An 18,870-nucleotide genomic window follows, 5' to 3' on the forward strand; every position below is an offset into this window, starting at 1 on the left:
GGGGTCTTATTTTGGAAACCAAAACGTGCAAAACCAAGACGTCCAGGGGCATTTTGTCTATGCAGGCGAGTAAAATCCGGAGCTTTCCAATGCCTCCGCTGTGGCGGCCTCTCCCCCTGCCTGCAAACCGGAATTACTGCGGTACTTCAGGCTCGTCTCCAGCCCCATCCCCGCTGCCCCATCCCACCTCCGCCACAGGACCGCACAACATAAGGGCAAAACGGTCAGAACCACCGCCCCCTCAGAGCCCGGCCCCTTCCTCTGTGACGACTGGCCGGGGAGGGGCCCCGCGCCCGGTGGCGCACCGGCAACGGAAGCGGGAGCGGGGCCGGGTTTCGGCCGGGCCGTTGGCAGCGGCAGCGCGGCCATGCAGGCCAGGCAGCTCCGCTGGGAGACGCTGGCGGCTCTGCGCAACTCCAGCAAGGGCCGCCTGAAATACTGCCGCCACTGGCTGCAGGACGAGGTGAGGGCTCGCCGCCCGCCGGCCTCCGTGCTGCCCTCGGGGCTCCCCTGGGAGCCGGAGGGGAGGGGAAGGGGATGGAAGGGGGAGGTCCGGGACCTGGGCCGGCTGCCTGAAGGAGCGGGGAGAAAGGGGTGTGCGGCTGAGCCTCCTGCTGGAGCGGGGAGAAAGGGGCGAAAAGCTGGTGAGGGGTCTGGGACACAAGTCCTGTGTGGAGCGGCTGAGGGAACTGGGGGTGTTTGGTCTGGAGAGGAGGAGGCTCAGGACAAACTTTATTGCTCTCTGCAACTGCCTGAGAGGAAGGTGTGGGGAGCTGGGGGTCGGCCTCTTCTCACAGGTAACCAGTGATAGGACCAGAGGGAATGGCCTCAAGTTGTGCCAGGGGAGGTTCAGGTTGGAAATGAGGAGACATTTCTTCTCAGAAGGAGCAGTCAGGCATTGGGACGAGTTGCCCAGGGAGGTGGTGGAGTCACCGTCCCTGGGGGTGTTCAAGGAAAGGTTGGACGTGGTGCTGAGAGACAGGGTTTAGTGGGTGACATTGGTAGTAGGGTAATGGTTGGACCAGTTGCTCTTGAAGGTCTATTCCAAGCTTAATGATTCTGTGATTCTGTGAAAGCTGGCAGAAGAAATGGGAAGTGGCATACTGAGCCGCTGTTATGAGGCACCTGCTGACCCATGCAGGTGTTCTCAGTTGTCTTTGTTCATGCTTCCTTGCTGTGCTTCGTGCTCACAACAAGTGTTTTCTCCCAAGGATGTCTTGGAAGGATGCATGTCGCCTCTCATGCTGTCCTCTTATTCTGGCTGGGTCCTGGACAGGATGGCTGGACAGTCAGACCAGGAAATTGCACCCTCCAGAACTTCAACACCTAACAAATACACTCCGCGTACAAATCAGCTACCTCTTAAGAAGGTCGTGTCTGCCAGCCACCAGGGCTCTTCACCACTTTCGTCTACAGTGCTGAGTGAAACAAAGGTAGCTCTCTAATTATAGCCCGAATGTGAGCAGCTATGTGGAAAAAGTATGTTAACTTGCTGTCATAAATTGTCTGACAGAGGTTGGTTTCTGCTCTGTTAATTTGTGGGGAAAAATACATGCTTACTTCCAGCTGTTTGTTTTTTTTTTTAGCATAGCCAGGGGATGATAAAATTGGTAGTAAGAAGATCTTCCTGAAATAACTTTCACAGCAGGCCAAAAGCAAGCTCTTTTTCGCCATAACTAAGGAAAATTTATTTGGCGTGATATAATTACGTGGATTAGTAGCATGGGATTCATCCATGTGGAAGAATATGGTCACAGAGTAGGATCAGGCCTGTTGTAGGAGTCTGTGAGTACTCTCTTAGGCTCTTCTGTCTCTTCTCTGGAGTCTGAATGACTGAGATGTGTTGTGGCTCTTCCTGAAGGATGATTCAAAGTATAAACTGATCTTGGTTTCCTGCAGTGTAACATCTTCAGTGAATGTAGAGAGAACTTGGGGAGTCTGTCTAGCTTTTTTAGGTGATAGTGAGCCCTTGTGAAAGTCCTAGAGGCTATTGGTATCTGCTGCCAATTTTACTGATTGGGAAGGGCAACTATCACAACCTCATGTGGGTGCTGGAAGATGCTCAAAATTGTGAGATTACGCTTCTGTGTTATTTAACTACTCTAAAACTCGTGTTGGTTGACTCCTTTGTCTGTTTTTCTATGTAATGTGCAGTGTAAGAGACTTGATTTACCTGTTTTCCTCCTTGAATTTCTGATACTATATTCAGTCACTGATTCTACTCGTATGCTGACCACGTAGGGAAATAATGGTCTTAGTCTGCTGGAAATGGATCAAGAAGTCCTTCCAACACTCCTTCCATCTAAAGTTACGGAAGTCGAAGGCTGTATTCGGATGTATGAAGAGGTGCACAGGCTGAAAGGAAAGGTAAAATAAATAAATAAATAAATAAATAAGGGGGTGGGGGGCTGAGGTGTATGTGACTCACAGGAGAGCTATATAACTGGAGGTAACAATGCTCAGGTTAAAACAAAAGGGCAGTTGTTTACTGTATAAGGTTTAGGATAAACTCAAGTGGACCACATTGGCTGTCTCTAGGCAATTTCATTTGTATTTTCTTCTGGTGAATTGTGGTGCTTATCACATTGTGGTGCTTCTGGCACCATTGCAATCTGCAGGAGTGGCTCAGGCAGCGGCAGGAGCAGCAAGAGCAGATGGTGAGGGCAGTGTATGACCTTGCAAGTGAACAACTGAAGCGTTTTGATGAACTGAAGGAGCTAAAGCGGCATCAGGAATTCCAAGATTTGCAAGAAGTGATGGAGAAGAGGTGAGAATAGCTCCAATATCCTTAAAATACTATAGCATCTAACCAAAGTGATGGTTAATTCTTAAAAATGTTTAAAAGTAACTTGTGTGTTTGTGTTTGTATTTTCTTGATCATGTCTTTAATAGACCTTTTTTTTTCCACTGTGTTTATATGTATTTTAGCTTAAAGGAAACTCAGGGACAGCAAGAGAAGTTGAAAGAAGAACACCGACACAGAGCAAAGGTCTGAGACTTGTAACAGTTTTCTTTCATAAAAGAGCATGACTACTTGGTAGGAACTGGAAAGACCAATTGATTTATTTGTCTACACATAGTATTCCTGGGGTGAGAACGTATTTTCTGGTGCTGCTGCAGGCACCTGCTGTGTTGTTGTGGAAATTCAGTAAAGGCACATGCGTTACAGGAGCAGAACAGTGGAGTCTTTAACTGAACTAACTTCCATTCAAAGTTTGCTGATGTTCGTGCTTGAACTAGGCTTTGCTCCTGCTATATGATTGGTCAAGGTGTTGTCTTGATGGATAAGGTGTTTTTCTTTAAAGATTAGTTTGTCTTTACTAATTCCATAGAGATGGGGTCTTGTTTATAAAAATAGCATGTTGTGACGTTCTTAGGCCTATCCTTAGAACTTCGTCTGTTAACTCATTTGAGGAAACTTATATATACTTATTTTATGTCTTAAGATTCAATCTGAATCTTCTTATTCCTAACTCCATGGCGATCAAACAGTCCTGAGATTCCCTGTGAACCTCTTATTCTCCAGCCCTGAGGCTCCATGGATGCTGTAAGCAGCAAAATTTGTCAGTCGTGCTATTGCAGCTTCTGTAGCACGTCTGTATTCAGAACCACATTCAGACTACAGCTGGTGAAAAATTTTTTGTTTGGTTGTTTTTTCCCCATGTGCAGTTCCTTTCATTAAGCCAGGAGGGACCTGTAAAGCTAGAGTTGCTTAACTCCGTGTCTATTTTCTTTCTCTCCCTAGGTATTAAACCTAAAACTGCGTGAGGCACAGCAGCAGAGGCAGCGTCAGGAGGAGCTGGAGCGTTTGCGTAAGGAAGAAGGCCAGGAAAGACTGCGTCGCCTTTATTCCATCCAAGAGGAAGTGCTACAGCTTAACCAGCAGATTGATCCCAATTACAGACACAAAGACTTGCCAAAAATTGATCTTTCTGCATACAGTAGTCGAGGCAACCAGATCTGTGGGCTGGTGTCAGGACTCATCCGCACCGCTAGTGAGGTAGTGGCTCTAGGGTTGTTCTTAACTGTGCTTCTTCTTCCTTTTAAAGCTCCCTGTAAGAGTCTTCAAAGGCAGCTTGTTTTGAGACAGTTAACTAACATGTCACAGAAATGTTTTTAGATGTTTGGCCTATAAAGCAGCTAATTCAAAAGGCAAATTCTCTTCTTTGACACTTTAGCTGTGTGAAAATGGCTTATAAAAATGCATGAGGATTTCTGCAAGAGAGACTGTTATTAAAGTAGTGCAGCTCTTGATGCTGTTAAGTTCCTTCTTGAGGCAACCATGGAAGTGGAGTGGTTCATAAATTATTAAAGAGAAATACTGAATGTGGTAGGGTACTCCTATCTTAGCAAGCCTTTTTGCAGGAGCTGTGTTTCCATGAAAAACACTTTCTCTATGTGAAGGTGAGATACAAACCTTGAAAAATTAAACACTGTAATAACGGTCGTCATCTGTTCCAGTTTGTCACGGGTATCTTCCTGCAAAGGAAGCCATCTAGTCTTTGCATTGGGGTTCCGTTACACTTGTCAAAGTGTGTTATTAATTTTTGTTTCCTAAGATCTTGTGAGATCTAGTCATGGACTAAGATCCCCTTACGGCAAACTTTACGTACAAATAAAGGAGAAAAAGATTTTCACTAAAGAGGGTAAAATGTGTAGTTGTCTCCTGGATAATATGAAAACTAGTGCTTCAATGGCTTCTTGCTCTTACTGTTGGACTACATGTAGTGGAAATAAAGACTGATGTTCTATCGCCTTCTCTATTTCTTGATAGAGAGGTTTCCCTACTCAAGTGGATGTGGCCAATATTGAACGAGCACTGCAGGAAATGCGGGGACTGATATCCAGCATGCAGCAAGAAATCGCTGCAGCTGTGGAAGAAAAAAAGAGGAGAGATGAAGAGAGACGGAAGCAACAAGAGTTACTGAAAAAATCACAGATGAAGGCTCAGAGCGCTGCCCCTGCGCAGCTGCCAGGGGGAAAGCAGACAAAGGAAGGTTGGTTGTTACTCTCCCCCTGCCATTTCCTCCGTATACACTTTCTTATTGTTTTGCCAAATCCTATTTTGGTATCTTATTGTTGCGATGATGTACCTTCTCGTAGCTTTAACTTTTAGCACAACTAACAACATGGTTATAGGACTGCCAGCAGCAAACTATCTGGTGCATAAGCTGACTTAAATCAGGTGTTCTAGATTTTTGGGTCTTTGTTAATCTCCTGATTTTTAACTTTATTTATTTTCTTTTTTATTAGGACATCAAGTTAAGACAGACAAAAGTATTATGCGTTGGTACCAGGAGCTTCAAGATGCTGCAAACCGGTGTGCTGCTTCTTTCAGTGCGATAAGCAACTGCAAAGACAGTGAGGTACGAACAAATGATTAACACTGTTGAAGAGGGATTATCTTGATCTCTAGTGGAAGTAGGAGAGCTTTCATAAAAAACATTTCTAGCAGCAGCCCCTGTTAAGTCTGCTCATCCTCACTGTCATAGTAGTAATGAAAAAAATATATTAATCTGTCAAAAAAATCAGGGGCTGTAGAGCAAAATTTTAGCCTACTTTTTAAATTCTGCAGATTACTTATTTTCTGCAGTTTTAACAATCTGGATTGGACTGCTATAGAGTATTAAAAGACAATGCTGTATGCTGCTTCTAATGAATTACTTTTCACACTTGCTTTTGTCATTTTTATGTATCATTCATTCTTCATGAGATTTTTTCCTGTTGATTTAATGAGTACTTTACATCTTAGTATGACTCAAACCTTGAGACAGAAAAATGTTAAACAGTGGGTTCTGAACATTTACGTTACTTTATTTTTTTCTAATGTTTCTCAGTTATATTCATTTATCATATAGTCTGCAGCAGAATAACCTTTACTCATTTAAGTCTTGAACATTGATTCAAAATGCAAATGAAACAAAACCTGTTAGATGCTGCCCATTCTGTCTTTTCCTCCCAGTACGTTATGTGCATCTGAAAATCCAATAGATGTGTCCTGAGGCAAAACTAACCTACTTGTCTACTGTTGGCCTTCTGGGGGTGTCTTCAGCTCTTAAAGATTGTGGATGCAGGAACCTGGCATCTTACTGTCTCAGGAAGAGTTTTTTACTCATTCTGTTGCTGGTCTTCTAGGTACATAAAACTGTTAAATTAAATGCTAGCTATTGTGGAAATAAATATTCTGACCTCAGTTCCGTGAGATTAGGTTGCGTAGTATTTTCAGAGGATTTAATTCAGCTAAAGATGAGTTAGGATTTAGGGCTGAATTCTTACTTTCAGAATTTGGACCATAAGGTATATATTGCATCAGTGAAACTCTGCCTTGCAGCCTTGATCAATTCTCTTGCCTTTAAAGTTTTATAAAATGTTTTTTGTTGTTGTTTTGCAGGTTAAGAAGACAAAAATGGACTTGCAGAAAGCAGCTACGATCCCTGTTAGCCAGATCTCTAGCATAGCAGGTCAGGAAAACACAAAGAGCTCAATCCAACTGTAATGCCTTTTACTGTAAAGATTTTAGTAGAACACAGTGTATCCAAGGTTTCTGTAATTACCCTTACAGAAGAGAGCTGGTGTAGGAAGAGGCCAAATCTTTGTAGAACAGTGCTTGCTTTTGTTTTTAGAGTCTGTTGCCTCCCTGAGAAGCCTCTTGCTTCATCGTAATTCAGTTTCTTTAATCAGATGTAGCAAATGAGCAGTTGGAGGCATCTTGCCCTTTAGGGTGTGGGTCTAGTTTTTGTGCAGTTGATGTGATCTTTTTAAGGCTTGTCTGCTTTTTCCTAACCTTCTGTCTCCATACATTCCTGATATATTTACAGGCTCTCAGCTGAGAGAGATATTTGACAGGATCAATAACCTACTCTCTGGAAAGTCTGTTCGGAGTGGAGGGCGAAATATATCAGTGACTCAGCATCCACAGGGTCTGGATTTTGTTTATTACAAACTTGCAGAGAAATTTGTGGTGAGAAACTCTTCTCTTTGTTGGGGTGGCAAAGGTAGCTGGTGCTTTAGGAAGCTCTTTTGGGTATTGTCCTCCCTCTTCAACAAACAAAATTACTAGGCATGTGTTAATGTTCATATTGATTAGAGAAAGTGCTTTACGAGTTAAAAAACCACAACAAAACAAAGAAGGAACTTTGTTTCTCTTTTCTTGTCTCTCCCTCCACTGTTTTATCTTTTCTAAGAGGAATTATTATTTTAAATTCCAGACTTACATGCTGCATAATCTTAACTAGTTTGATATAATAATAGTGGAAAAAAGATTGGTAGTTATTTATGATCTATGACAAAACTGTACATATGCTCAAAAACCTACATCTTGGCAGAATTGGAGGAAAAAGAAGAAAGCTCACAAGAGTCAAGCTTCTGTCCCTGCTGTGCAGTTAGCACCTCCCAAAAATGATGTATCATTGTTTGAGTTGCTTTTTGAAGTTGGCAGTGTTTTTTTTCCTATTCTTTATTTGGTGAATTTGGGTTGTTTGAGACTTTAATTTGTCAGTGCAGAGACAAAATACATGCAAAAAAAATTTCCCTTGGAGTAAAACTGTGACTGAATTTGTAAACATTAGAATATGGTTGTTTGGAGTAGAAATATCTGTGCAGCCTTGCACTTTGTGCCTGAAGATGCTAACTCCTTTTTTGTGTCCTGAGCCAAGTTTGTCATAGTCTGTGGGAGCTGATGACACAGGGCCTTATCAGCTTTTTTGTGGGTGGCTACAATAGTCATAGACACATTAGTAGAGGCTAATTACAACAGAGGAGAGGGAACAAAACGATATTTTCAATTTGTTGTCTGAGAAATGTCTTGGAGGGGTGGGAACAGACTTTTCTTTCCCCGTTCCAGAGTCAAGGAGAAGAAGAAGTAGCTTCTCATCGTGAGGCAGCTTTTCCAATTGCAGCGGTGGCATCAGGAATCTGGGAAATACACCCTCAATTCGGAGATCTCTTTTTAGCTCATCTACACAAAAAGTGCCCATATTCTGTGCCATTCTACCCTGCCTTCAAAGAGGGGACTTCTATGGAAGAGTATAAGAGGTAAATTTATTACTGGAGTTCTTCAGCATGCACTCAACAAGGGCTAGGACTGTATTCTTGTGAGTGAACTCTGCTTTTCCCCATCTCTACTTAGGCACTGTGACGTGCTTGCATAGAATCTGGAGGTTTACCCACGAGTGTGCAGTTCCCCTGATTCTGCACCCCTGGAGAACGTTTTTCAGAACCTCTGGAAATGTTTTTAGGGATAATGGATGCTCTTTTGCTGCTTCTTCCTTGTTCTTCTCAAAGAACAGTTGATAGCCATAGCTTGATTTGACCTGAAATATCCAGTACAGAACCTGAAGCTTTTGTGTGGTGCAAAATAGTGGAATATATGATCCAGAATGTAATGATCAGACTTTGCAATAATTCTTACATGCTTTTGGATTATCCTTTTTCTCAGTACATTTGACTTAAAGTAAATTGAGAAGTGCAGGGACTCGTGTGAATGTGTTTTGCTGTCCTAATACTGGAACATCTTCTCATACTTAGGATGCTTGGATATCAATTTAAGGATTCTAAGATCGAAGAGCAAGATCATTTTCTTAAACGGATGTCAGGAATGATTCGTCTTTACGCTGCTATCATTCAGCTCCGGTGGCCTTATGGAAACAGACAAGGGGTATACGTATATGATGTTATAATTAGAACTCCATTAGTATCCCAAAACTCTACTAAATGTATTAGAAACTTGATTTGCAGCTGAACCTAAACCAACTCATAATATTTGAAGAGAGATGGTCATAACCATAACCAAACAAGGCAATGCAAAGTACTTTGTATCATAGACCTTTACTTACTTTCTTGGTATTTTCATAACGGTCAGGTTGGATGTAAGGCTATTGTAAAATAACTTTATAAAAGTGAAAAGAAGTCTGAAGACTGTCTGTTTTGATAATAGCACTTTGCATATTGTAAAACAAGTGGTGGTTAGTTTTTTCTATTGTTTTATAGACACATCCTCATGGGCTGAGTTATGGATGGCGCTGGCTTGCTCATATGTTGAATATGGAGCCTCTGGCAGATGTGACAGCTACACTTCTTTTCGATTTTCTGGAGGTCAGTGATGCATGAGCCTACTTAGCAGTAGCAAAACACTGGAAAATGACAAACATTTTTTTTCCTTTTTTTCTTTTCCTTTTTTTTTTTAATAAAAAAGTCATTGCTTTTTGAGACAAGACAGTAAATTGGTGAATTGGTGGTTAAAGGGATCTAAACTGGTGACACTGTAGTGTCTGAAGGGATTACTGACTGAGGTGAGGTTTGTTATGCTTTTTAAGAACAGTTTTTTTAACTTGTCCATTTTCCTTCAGAAGGGAAGATGAGTAATTCCACATTCTTGCTAATACAGCCTTAGAGTTGAATGATTTAAAAAATTGGTTTACCTAGACCGCGTGCAACTTCTGTTGTTATATTTTCCTTTAAAAAAAACAACAGGAACCTTAAAAAAATAGTTGCATGCTCCTGTAAGAATAAGGTTTGCTAGTCACTTGGTGCCAATTCATACAATACAATGCAGAACGTAAGGTCCTGTGTCCTTTCCAGATGAATTACTTCATAAGACAGGATGGATTTTTCAGGTTGGAAAGGAGAGAGTCTTATGTATATTAATCCATATCCCAGGATACATAGCTATCCTAAATAAGAGCCAAAGCTGAAGGCTGGAGTCAAGGGAGATGCATTATCAAACAGAAGCAGCTTTTGTGCTTATTAAATGCCTTTTAAAGAATGTAAAAAGAGAATAAATTATAAAGCAAAATACACCAGAGGCATTCTGTAAACTGGCTATATGAATAAAATTGATAAGTACATACTGCACTAATCAAGGTTGGTAAATGACCACAGTATACATTAGCAAATGGTATTAGAGAAGGCTGTTCATTTTTGAGGGAGGCTGGAGTAAGAGGAATTACAACATCAAATTGGTACTAGTGATGACCACTCAGTCAACAATGAGAAAAGGTGATTGTGCTGGCAGTAGGGCAATCTAGAACCTTTGCTTGTTTTAGTGTAGGTATAGGTATCTATCTTAATGTCTGAATTAAATATTCAGTGATTGATATTGAACAGGTTCATTGAAAGTGTTATGCTATTCTGAGACCCGATTCTATACCGTAGGTATGTGGTAATGCTCTCATGAAACAGTATCAGGTTCAGTTCTGGAAAATGATATTGCTGATCCGAGAAGACTACTTCCCAAGGTATGATATTTGTTTTTAGGAATGTGAAATAATCCTTGTTCGTACTTTTTGGGTGTTTGGTGTTTGCTCTTAAAAGACTCTTCCACCTTTTCCTATCTCTGACATTCACCTCCCTATCCACTTGCAAATAAAACTCAACTTTCTAAATAGATTTTGAGACATGCTGTTCTTTCTGCAGGATTGAAGCAATTACCAGCTCTGGACAGATGGGCTCTTTAATGCGTTTCAAGCAATTCTTGGAGGTAAAGCAATTTTTTTCAGTTTCTTTCAGTGACTTTTTCCTCCACTCCATTCAATATATGCATCATTCCAGTATTGATGCTGGCGCTGCTTGCCACACACTTGATAGTCCGGACCTGTAACTATGATGTAACCTGTCTTTCACTTACTGAATTGTCTTAATGATAGTTACAATGTCAAACATCTTGCTTTTTTCTTACCTCACATCTGTTTTTCTCAGTGGAAAATTATTTTGGTTATAGTTGATGTTCAGTGAGACTAGTTGCAGTGAGAGGAGATACAGGGGCTGAGAACGATTCTGCTGAGTCATTTCTGTAACAGCTCATTTTCATCAGTGGGTTGCTTACTTTTTATGTTGTCCTGATTAGATTATGAGGAAGGAGACATTTTGAGCTGCTCTTTGTAGCGTCTCATTAGCATTGTATTTTGTGTATGTATTTTTTAGAGAAAACTTGCAGAACTGTTGAATACTTTGTGTTGTGAATGTTGTCTTAAACTAGAGCTATCATATTTTAATATCATAGTTTGTACTTTAATTTCAAAACAAATTTTGATACTTTGTTAGCAATGCTTTGAATGTGTGCAGTAAGAGCCATCAAAATCCCTGAGAAGAGATGGCAAACGAAGATACCCATTTCTTTTTCCTTTGTTTTTTTTTTTTGTTGTTGTCTCCTCTTCACTAGGAATGTTTACAGAAGAAGGAAATCCCATTACCAAAGGGCTTTCTGCAGTCTTCCTTTTGGAGGTCATAAATCAGCATATACTTCTTCCTCTCTGGATGTCAGTGCTTTCAGACCTGGCTTCCTGTTTACATATAGAGGCGAAACAAATTCATTTTGTATTTGGGTGGATGAAGAGATTATATTCAAACCGTGTGTTAAAGTGTAATTCAGTAAGTTTTGTGTTGCGTAGAACAAAATATGGTTTAATTTTTTGGAAATGGATAAAGCTGTTCTTTATTTTGGATTTTTATAGGTTTTTATATAGTAGATTATGGAAAACTGAGAATTTTTCCTTGATATGTTTAAACATGTGGAAGGTAGTTTACATACAGTATTCTGATAACTTCTGGATTTCACTATAAACACTTGGACTGAAAATTTGCTCAGTGCTGTTCTATTCGCGGAAGTGAAAATACCTCAAAGCTTTACGAAGTCTTAACAAAGTAATCAGTCTCAGAAACCTACTGGTGAAACTTTATTTTTGTTATTTATTATGTCAAGCTTTTGTAATTCACTTCCCGTTGTGTTGACATACTTGCATCCTGTTTGTGGCAACAACATTTAAAACTACTGAGAGACTGGTAAAAGGTACTTGGCCTAGCATCGTGAACGTTTCGGCAACAACATTTAAAACTACTGAGAGACTGGTAAAAGGTACTTGGCCTAGCATCGTGAACGTTTCTCTCTGTTGAATGTAACTTTGCTCCAAGAGGCAGTGTTCTTGATCTAAGAGAGGTAGACTCACTGTTTTAAAAACTTTGTGTGGATAGTAACTTTATGGAGAAAAAGCTGAGTTCCTGAAACTACAGAAATTCTGTGTCCACTGTCCATTAAGTGGATGAAAGCTAATAATTTTATTAAAAAAATAATAACAGTGAAACAGTGCATTCATTTGAACACTTTGGCTGATGTTCTGTCGTCATTTGAGGGGGAAATGGTATGCTTGAGTTACCTATGGTGCATTGAATTATATTTTATAATGACCATTTTATATAAATATATTTCTTACTTTTTAATGTTATGCTATTTTTATGTATAAAGTACTGTAATACTTTTATACCAATGGTGGATTATTCTGAGAATAGTTCATTCTAGAAATCTGTTCAAGTTTAATATTAAAGTGTGATTCTTTTTTTCTTCTTTAGTCTGATGCGGCTTGTTCTTTTTTCTGTAGTTATTGGAGAATACATAGTACGGGGGATCAGGGTGGTGGGAGATTTGTTTGATGGATATTGCACTGTTGTTGAACTATTTTGGTAGTCTCCAAGATGAGAAAATCTGCTGCAGAGTTCTAGAAAGTAGTACGTGATTTTTTTCAAAAGACTGTTACAAGTTAAAATTATTGTTTTTACCAGATTGTTTTTTAATAATCCTAAAGGTTTCACATTTTGAAGCTGTAGAATGTGGAATTGAGGAGGCCATATGACAATCTGAATTTGAGTTTTATTTTTTTTTACATAGCCCTCCAACTTTCTGAGAAAAGATTGTAACGTATATACTATGGTACTTAGGCTTTTAAAACCTTGAACTTTGACTTTAAAATTGACTGGTAATAAATTAAATTTGTATTTGGTGTATAAATTTTGTAAAGTGACACTGGAATTCATTAGATTAACATTACTGGTGATTGTTCTGGTATGCTGGAAATCTTCTTCCAGTATCCTTTAACAGGTAAGTACTACAACTTTCATTAGTATACTTGAAAATGCTTATTTTTTTTTTATATAGAGAGTGGAGATGTTATGAGTACATCTTTCATATCTATCTGCAATTACGTTGGAGACTCACTTTATCAAGATAGTAATGGGTCATGTCTGTTAGAAACAATTATCTGCCTGTGCCAAAACACAAGGGGTGATTTGGTGGTATGTACAAGATACAGAATCTTTCCTCGTTTTGGTTGACAGGTACTGGGGTTTACTAATTTTTTTTTTTTTGGGGGGGGGGGGTGATATAAGTACCTGTTTTCATTAATAACAAATATGGTATCCCTTTCTACCTCAGTAAAGGGCATCCAGATATTTATATGCTATTTCAAAAACATTAATAAGAATTTTTAATTGAATGGGTGCTCTTCTAAATAACTAATAAATATTTATTTTTAGATGTAGCTTACGGTTGCATCTACTGCTTGAGCTGGTGCTTGACTTGTATCATGCTGTTCTGGTTTTTGTTATTTTAGCAGCTTCGAATGTTAGCCATTTGGTGTTAAGTTGTGGTGCAAATAAGGTCCTCCGCATATATTAAAATGGCACCACATACATATTCATATCAAATATGACAAGTGAGAGCATCTCATATGTGAAAATACTGCGTGCTCAGGACCAGATGCATTGAAATTGCTGTGAGTCATACTCTTCCTTAGAGACAATAGTTGGAGGCAGTCCTACGGCTTCTGATGCAAGATCAGTGCCAGGGTGCTTTTTCCATTTAAGTCCTTTAATAAAAGAAAGCGTTATTAACTCCAAAATCACTAAAAGCTGCTTGCTGTGTTGGTCCTATGAAGTTCTGTTTTTACTAGGCCTCTAAAAAAGAGATTTGGGTAAACCTTATTTGCCGTGTCTATTTAAAACATCTCTTTTATACAAAAGGCTCATTTTCCTTTGAATTTATGCATCGGCTTTTTAAAAATAGATGATTTTTGACAACCATGTGCACCCTTTTGATGTTCTGCCCTTGTCGAGCTTGTGATTCTGACATTGCGGGCTACTTCAAAAAGCCTTAACCACGTCTATGTTGTGTGTATATATATATATATATTTAATAATGGAAAGCTGCTGAGGCTGCTGCTTGCAGTCGGGCCTATCGATTGAATTTTCACAATCTACAGCAGCTCTGCGGTGAGAGCAGGGACCTGGCCCCTGCGGGGACTGAAAAGGGGGGCAGAAGACCCCACTGCTGCGCTAATTAAAATGATTTCCAATGTCACTTGTTGTTTTTGTTTTTATTTTTATTTTGAACGTTTGCCATGGCTTGGGGAAAGCAGAGCTGAAGGGCCACCACACGGCCTTCGCCCTCAGGCACCCTACCCCGCCCCTCGGCGCTTTCCGGAGCCCCTCGGCAATTTCCGGAACCCCTCGTTACTGTCCGGAGCCCCTCGGCTCACTCCGCTCCTCCCCGCATGCGCACTCCCTCCGTTCTACGGCGCTCGAGTGGGTGGGGCCGTCCCCTCCTCCCCCCCCTCCCTCCGATTCTTTCCGAAGCCCTTCGGCCATTTCCGCGGGCCGGCCGCCCGTTCTGCGGCGCTGACGTCACCTCCGCGCTCTATAAAAGGGCCGGCGCGGGCGGCGCGGGGCGGCCGTAGCGGCGGAGGGGAGGCGGCGGCGGGACGGGGACGGGAGCTGCGCACCGACCCGGTGAGGCTGCGGCTGGGCGCCGCGCTCGCCTTCTTCCCACCTCCCTCGGGTAAACCGGGCCGCCGCCCCGTCACGCCCCGCTCCGCCGCTGCGGAGACAGGTGTACGGGTGCGCTGCGGCCGAGACTCGCCCCTCACGGCGGTTTCCTATAGCGCCCGGGGGGGTGGGGGGAGCTCGCCCCTGAGGGGAAAGGACGGGAACCCTCCTCCCGGTGAGGGGCTGCAGCCCCGGGGCGAGGCGCGGATAAAGGGCAGGCGGGCGGGGAGCGCCGGGATCCGCCCTGGGCAGCCTCGGGCGGCGGCAGGAATTTCGGCCGGCGCCCCGGGGTGGGTAACGCGGGGACAGCCCCCGGCCGTGCCCGGCCGCTCACGGCTCCTGAGGAGAAAGCCGGCGGGGCCGGGGCACCGGCAATGGCTTCCTCGAGCCGGCCGGCCCTGCCCAAGGTCAGCGTGAGGGGAGAGGGGGACGGCAGAGCCCGGGGGGCCGCTGGCAGAAAGCCTCTCTCCTCAGAGAAAGCCTTCACCCCCCGAAATCCTCCCTTCCTCACAGAAAGCCTTCCCTCCTCACAGAAAGCCTCCTCCCTGAAATCCTCCCCTCCTCACGGAAAGCCTTCCTCCCCTCACAGAAAGCCTCCCCCCCTCGAAATCTTCTTCCCCTCACAGAAAGCCTTTCCCCCAAAAAAGCCTGCCTCCCCCTCACAGAAAACCTTCCCCCTCAAAAAAAGCCTCCCCCCCCCCCACATAAAAGCCCCCCAGCCTCTGCTCCTTCCAGATGCAGGGCAAGCGCTGAGGTTTCCCTCAAAAAAAACAACAACAGTATCTATTCCTCTCCTTGCCTTTTTATTTCTATATTTATTTAACATAAAGAAATGACTGTCTTCCCCCTCCCCAGATTCCTTGCCCACCCTTTTGGGGTTAGAACAGTATAAATACATTGCTAGTTCATCAATATGTGCCACTGAGGTAATCAGCTGCCCTGGTATTTAAGGGAAAGCACAAGCATTTATTGCATTTATCGTTTTTCTGGCAGGTCCATGTCGGCTGTTTAGGATTTTTAGTACGTGTTCCAGTGTGAAATGTACGTGACAATTCAGCAGTCTTTCATACATATTTAAATAGGCTCTGAACAGCAGTTGTCTGGAGATGGCAAATGAACAGGAGGGGAAAAAAAAAAAAAAAAGGCCTGGAATGGTTCTGTATCTTTCTGGAAAAAAAAAATAATCTATTTTCTTTTGGTGTTTTGTTTGGAGAGAAGTGCCAGAAGATTCCAAAGACTATTCTCTGAAAGGCCTTGGTCAGGGATTCAGATTTTTTCAAAACAAATATTAAATCACGTTGCGTGGCTTTTTTTGTGCATTTAAATGCAACTAGCACTCCGTCCTTCCATGAAATCTTCATTTGTCATTATTTGCTCTGCACGATTTATAGGTAAGGAACAAAAGGTTAGAAAATAGGATGTTTTCTGCTGCTTTGTGTGCAGGATCTGTAACTGTAGTACTGGAACTGTTAAGCTGTGGAAAATACTTGAACCAGGATAGCAGGTTACATTGTTCACATGAAGTAATTTATTTCCATTCATACTGGGGGGAAGAAAAGTACATCTGGACAGGTTGGATTTAAATTGAATTTCTGTTGTTTTTCAATCAGATTTAGAGGTTATGCTTCTATGAGATCCATAGTAGATGAAGTTAAACGTATTTATTGTATTTTTAATTTAAAAAAAATGTAATAACAAATACCAAATGTCAAAGACTGTCTTTTCAGCCTTCTTTACATGTTTTTCCTTTGCACAGAAGCCATGCATCTCTTTAAGACAGGGTGTTACCTCCTGGTGTGATACCCCTGTTTCTCAACTACTACATTTATAACTAACCCTAGTAATTTAAAGCAAATACCTTAGTATCGTTGTCTCCTTCTTATGTACTTAATATATTTAAGGGGTTCCATTGTTTTATTCACAAATACATTGCTTTTTGAGGGGAACTAGTTGTTTCCCCGGTATCAGAGGAAATGATATGAATTCCTCCCTTTTCCCCACTCCATGTTAGTATAGTGTGGGAGTTTGGTTTTTCCATTTGTCCCTGAAGTGTAGGCAGCAGAAAAATGGGGTGGAGCAGACTGCAGATGCTGTCGATGGGGATTGCCAAGCGTCGTCCAGCATTATGTTCCCATTGCTGACCGTGGATCAAATGGGGTGGCAAGCTGCCTTCTCTCTGCTGCAACTGATACACGTTAAGCTATGCAAATGCCAGGAGAGATATGCGGCAGCCTCAGCAAGCACAGACACAGAACCGTGGTTGTCCATGAACTGCTTCAGGGATTGCAGTGCGCTCATGGGGAAAACAAGAGTTAGGGGATGCAGGAAGTTTTCAGCTAAATATTTAGTGGATTAGGTACACCTAACAGCTATGTGACGAGACATCTCGAAGAATACCTTCTGTTGCAGCTGCTACATTTCCTTTTTACTGTAGCAGTTGAAAGTAAACATCTTTGTAGATATATATATATATATTCAAAACCTTCTCACTGAGTTTGTCTTTAAATTAAGCCACCCTGTTTGATTACTGTGTAGCAAGAAGAGTCATTTGCCAAGTCCAGATAACTTCCTTTACTTTCTGTTTTGACCTTCAGATTGTTACAGGTTTTTTTGTTGTTTGTTTGCTTTTTTAATTAACTGGAAAGGTTAGCACATACCAAAGTAATTAAGTTTTCCTGCTGATAATTGTAACCTTTTTGCATGGGGAGGTCTGTTACTTGCAATAGCTTGCGTAACAATAATGCCAAGTTGTGTTATGTGGCAAGGAACCAAAAGGAAAGTATGGAATGCGTGCTGTGACGGAATATGCATTTTGGAGAGAAAAAAAAATGCGTTGAGCTATGTCCTTCCAGTTGTAGTTAGCTGAATGTTATCTCGATTTCCCCCTCCCTTTCAGACTCTGCATTCCTCCATCATGTTGTCATCGTTTCGTAAAGTCAAAGTCCAGGTATTTTCACGTAATGCATGAAGTGTCATTGCCACACTTGCCTGCCTTTATTGCAATGACCTGTTTGTAACAAAAAGCCATTTATCTGGGAGTTTGTCCTATATAGCATACGCTTTATTTGTACTCCAGTGTTCAGTCCGATCTGACTTTCCTTTAACACTCTGAATTTTCTAACTTCTTTGTGTAACGCATGGTGTGTGAACATTTCATGGTGTCTGAACATTCAACACGTTCAGGCTGTTGGTGTGGATTAATTTTCTAAGAGCTTTCTCTTTTAAAGAGTTCTTGAGCAATATCTTTTTAGTTGTAACATCTAAAAATCAGCCACGATAAGATTTACATTGCAGAACATTTAAAGTTAGCTTCGGTTCCCGTTCCACCCACCTGCACAGATTTATAACCCCCATCCTGTGCTCTAACCGCTCGTGTATGCCATTCTCAGTTCAGTGATGGTGAAATAAATAGGATGTGTGGACCAAGCTCAGACTTCACCCGGGTAACACAAGCAACGAGGTTTTATCTGGAAATGATAGCAAACATGCTACAATTAAAATTATAAAGAAAAGATGCTAACTAGGAATAGAAAATGCTGGATAAATTATATAATATCCCATTACCTGTAAGCTCTGCGTTTCTGCAATGCAGTCAAGGTGATTTGCTTTCCGAGGAGCCTGGGAGCAGCACGCAGTCCTAGCCAGCCCTGCATGGTTTCGTCAGAGGTCTGACATGGAAAACAAAGCCAAACCCAAACACCTCGAACATAAAGGCACCAAATTCAGACAGGCGGTTCGGCTGTCTCTAATGCAGCTTCTCTGATTTAGCTGCTCTTATTTGAATAGTGGAATGAAAATGTTAAGACTGAATGCCTAAAAGAGCAGGTCTGTAATCGACTTCCAGGCTTCAGAAGTACACAGTTAAGGCTGTGCACAAAGCCTCTAATCGGCCTCGATCACCGGGTTTGCAACCTGCTTCAGTTCAATTGTGATTTGTACCTTTGTTTAAATGCCGCAGTTCGTACGTCCCTGTAATGCAAACTCAAATTTTGGGGCATGTGAGGATTTCAGCTGCACTGCGGTTGGTCTCCAGGAGTCTGAGGAATTAAACACCGACTTCAGCACATCTCCCTTTTTGTACCGAGGCACTCGATTTTCTGCCTTGGGCTTTGTAGTCTTTAGGAGACCTGTGATGGCAGCCAGGAGTGGGGGGACGTAGGGTTCTGCTGCACGTATCCCCTTGACATTTCTTTATTGTAGGTTTAAATTCATAACAAACCAAACGAGTGTGCATTCATTTTCTTTCAGTAGCATTGCAAATCTGCAGGATAGGGTGTATGA

The 18,870-nt window shown here is 41.9% G+C and overlaps 2 protein-coding genes across 3 annotated transcripts in view; both read left to right on the forward strand.

The window, feature by feature from the left end:
* Positions 1-249: 249 nt before the first annotated feature.
* On the forward strand, positions 250-12,337 carry GLE1 (GLE1 RNA export mediator). Of its 2 annotated transcripts, XM_040531812.1 has the most exons (17): positions 250-463; positions 1,212-1,433; positions 2,242-2,367; positions 2,619-2,767; positions 2,929-2,989; positions 3,746-4,000; positions 4,775-4,997; positions 5,254-5,366; positions 6,392-6,461; positions 6,819-6,961; positions 7,844-8,034; positions 8,527-8,656; positions 8,989-9,093; positions 10,153-10,235; positions 10,414-10,477; positions 11,159-11,785; positions 11,852-12,337. In XM_040531812.1, the coding sequence occupies exons 1-16, from the start codon at positions 368-370 to the stop codon at positions 11,225-11,227; spliced, it is 2,100 nt and encodes a 699-aa protein (XP_040387746.1). In that variant the 5' UTR covers positions 250-367; the 3' UTR covers positions 11,228-11,785; positions 11,852-12,337. The 2 variants fall into 2 exon arrangements, with proteins under 2 accessions (XP_040387746.1, XP_040387745.1); XM_040531811.1 differs by having other exon boundaries at positions 10,414-11,785.
* A 2,060-nt stretch (positions 12,338-14,397) lies between these two features.
* Positions 14,398-18,870, forward strand: part of SPTAN1 (spectrin alpha, non-erythrocytic 1) — a 51,077-nt gene continuing 46,604 nt past the window's right edge. Inside the window, 1 exon segment of the mRNA XM_040532020.1 lies at positions 14,398-14,553. The gene's annotated coding sequence lies outside the window, so the exon portion shown is untranslated.

Source organism: Cygnus olor, chromosome 19 (assembly GCF_009769625.2).
Source record: "Cygnus olor isolate bCygOlo1 chromosome 19, bCygOlo1.pri.v2, whole genome shotgun sequence".
In the NCBI taxonomy this organism is placed as follows: domain Eukaryota; kingdom Metazoa; phylum Chordata; class Aves; order Anseriformes; family Anatidae; genus Cygnus; species Cygnus olor.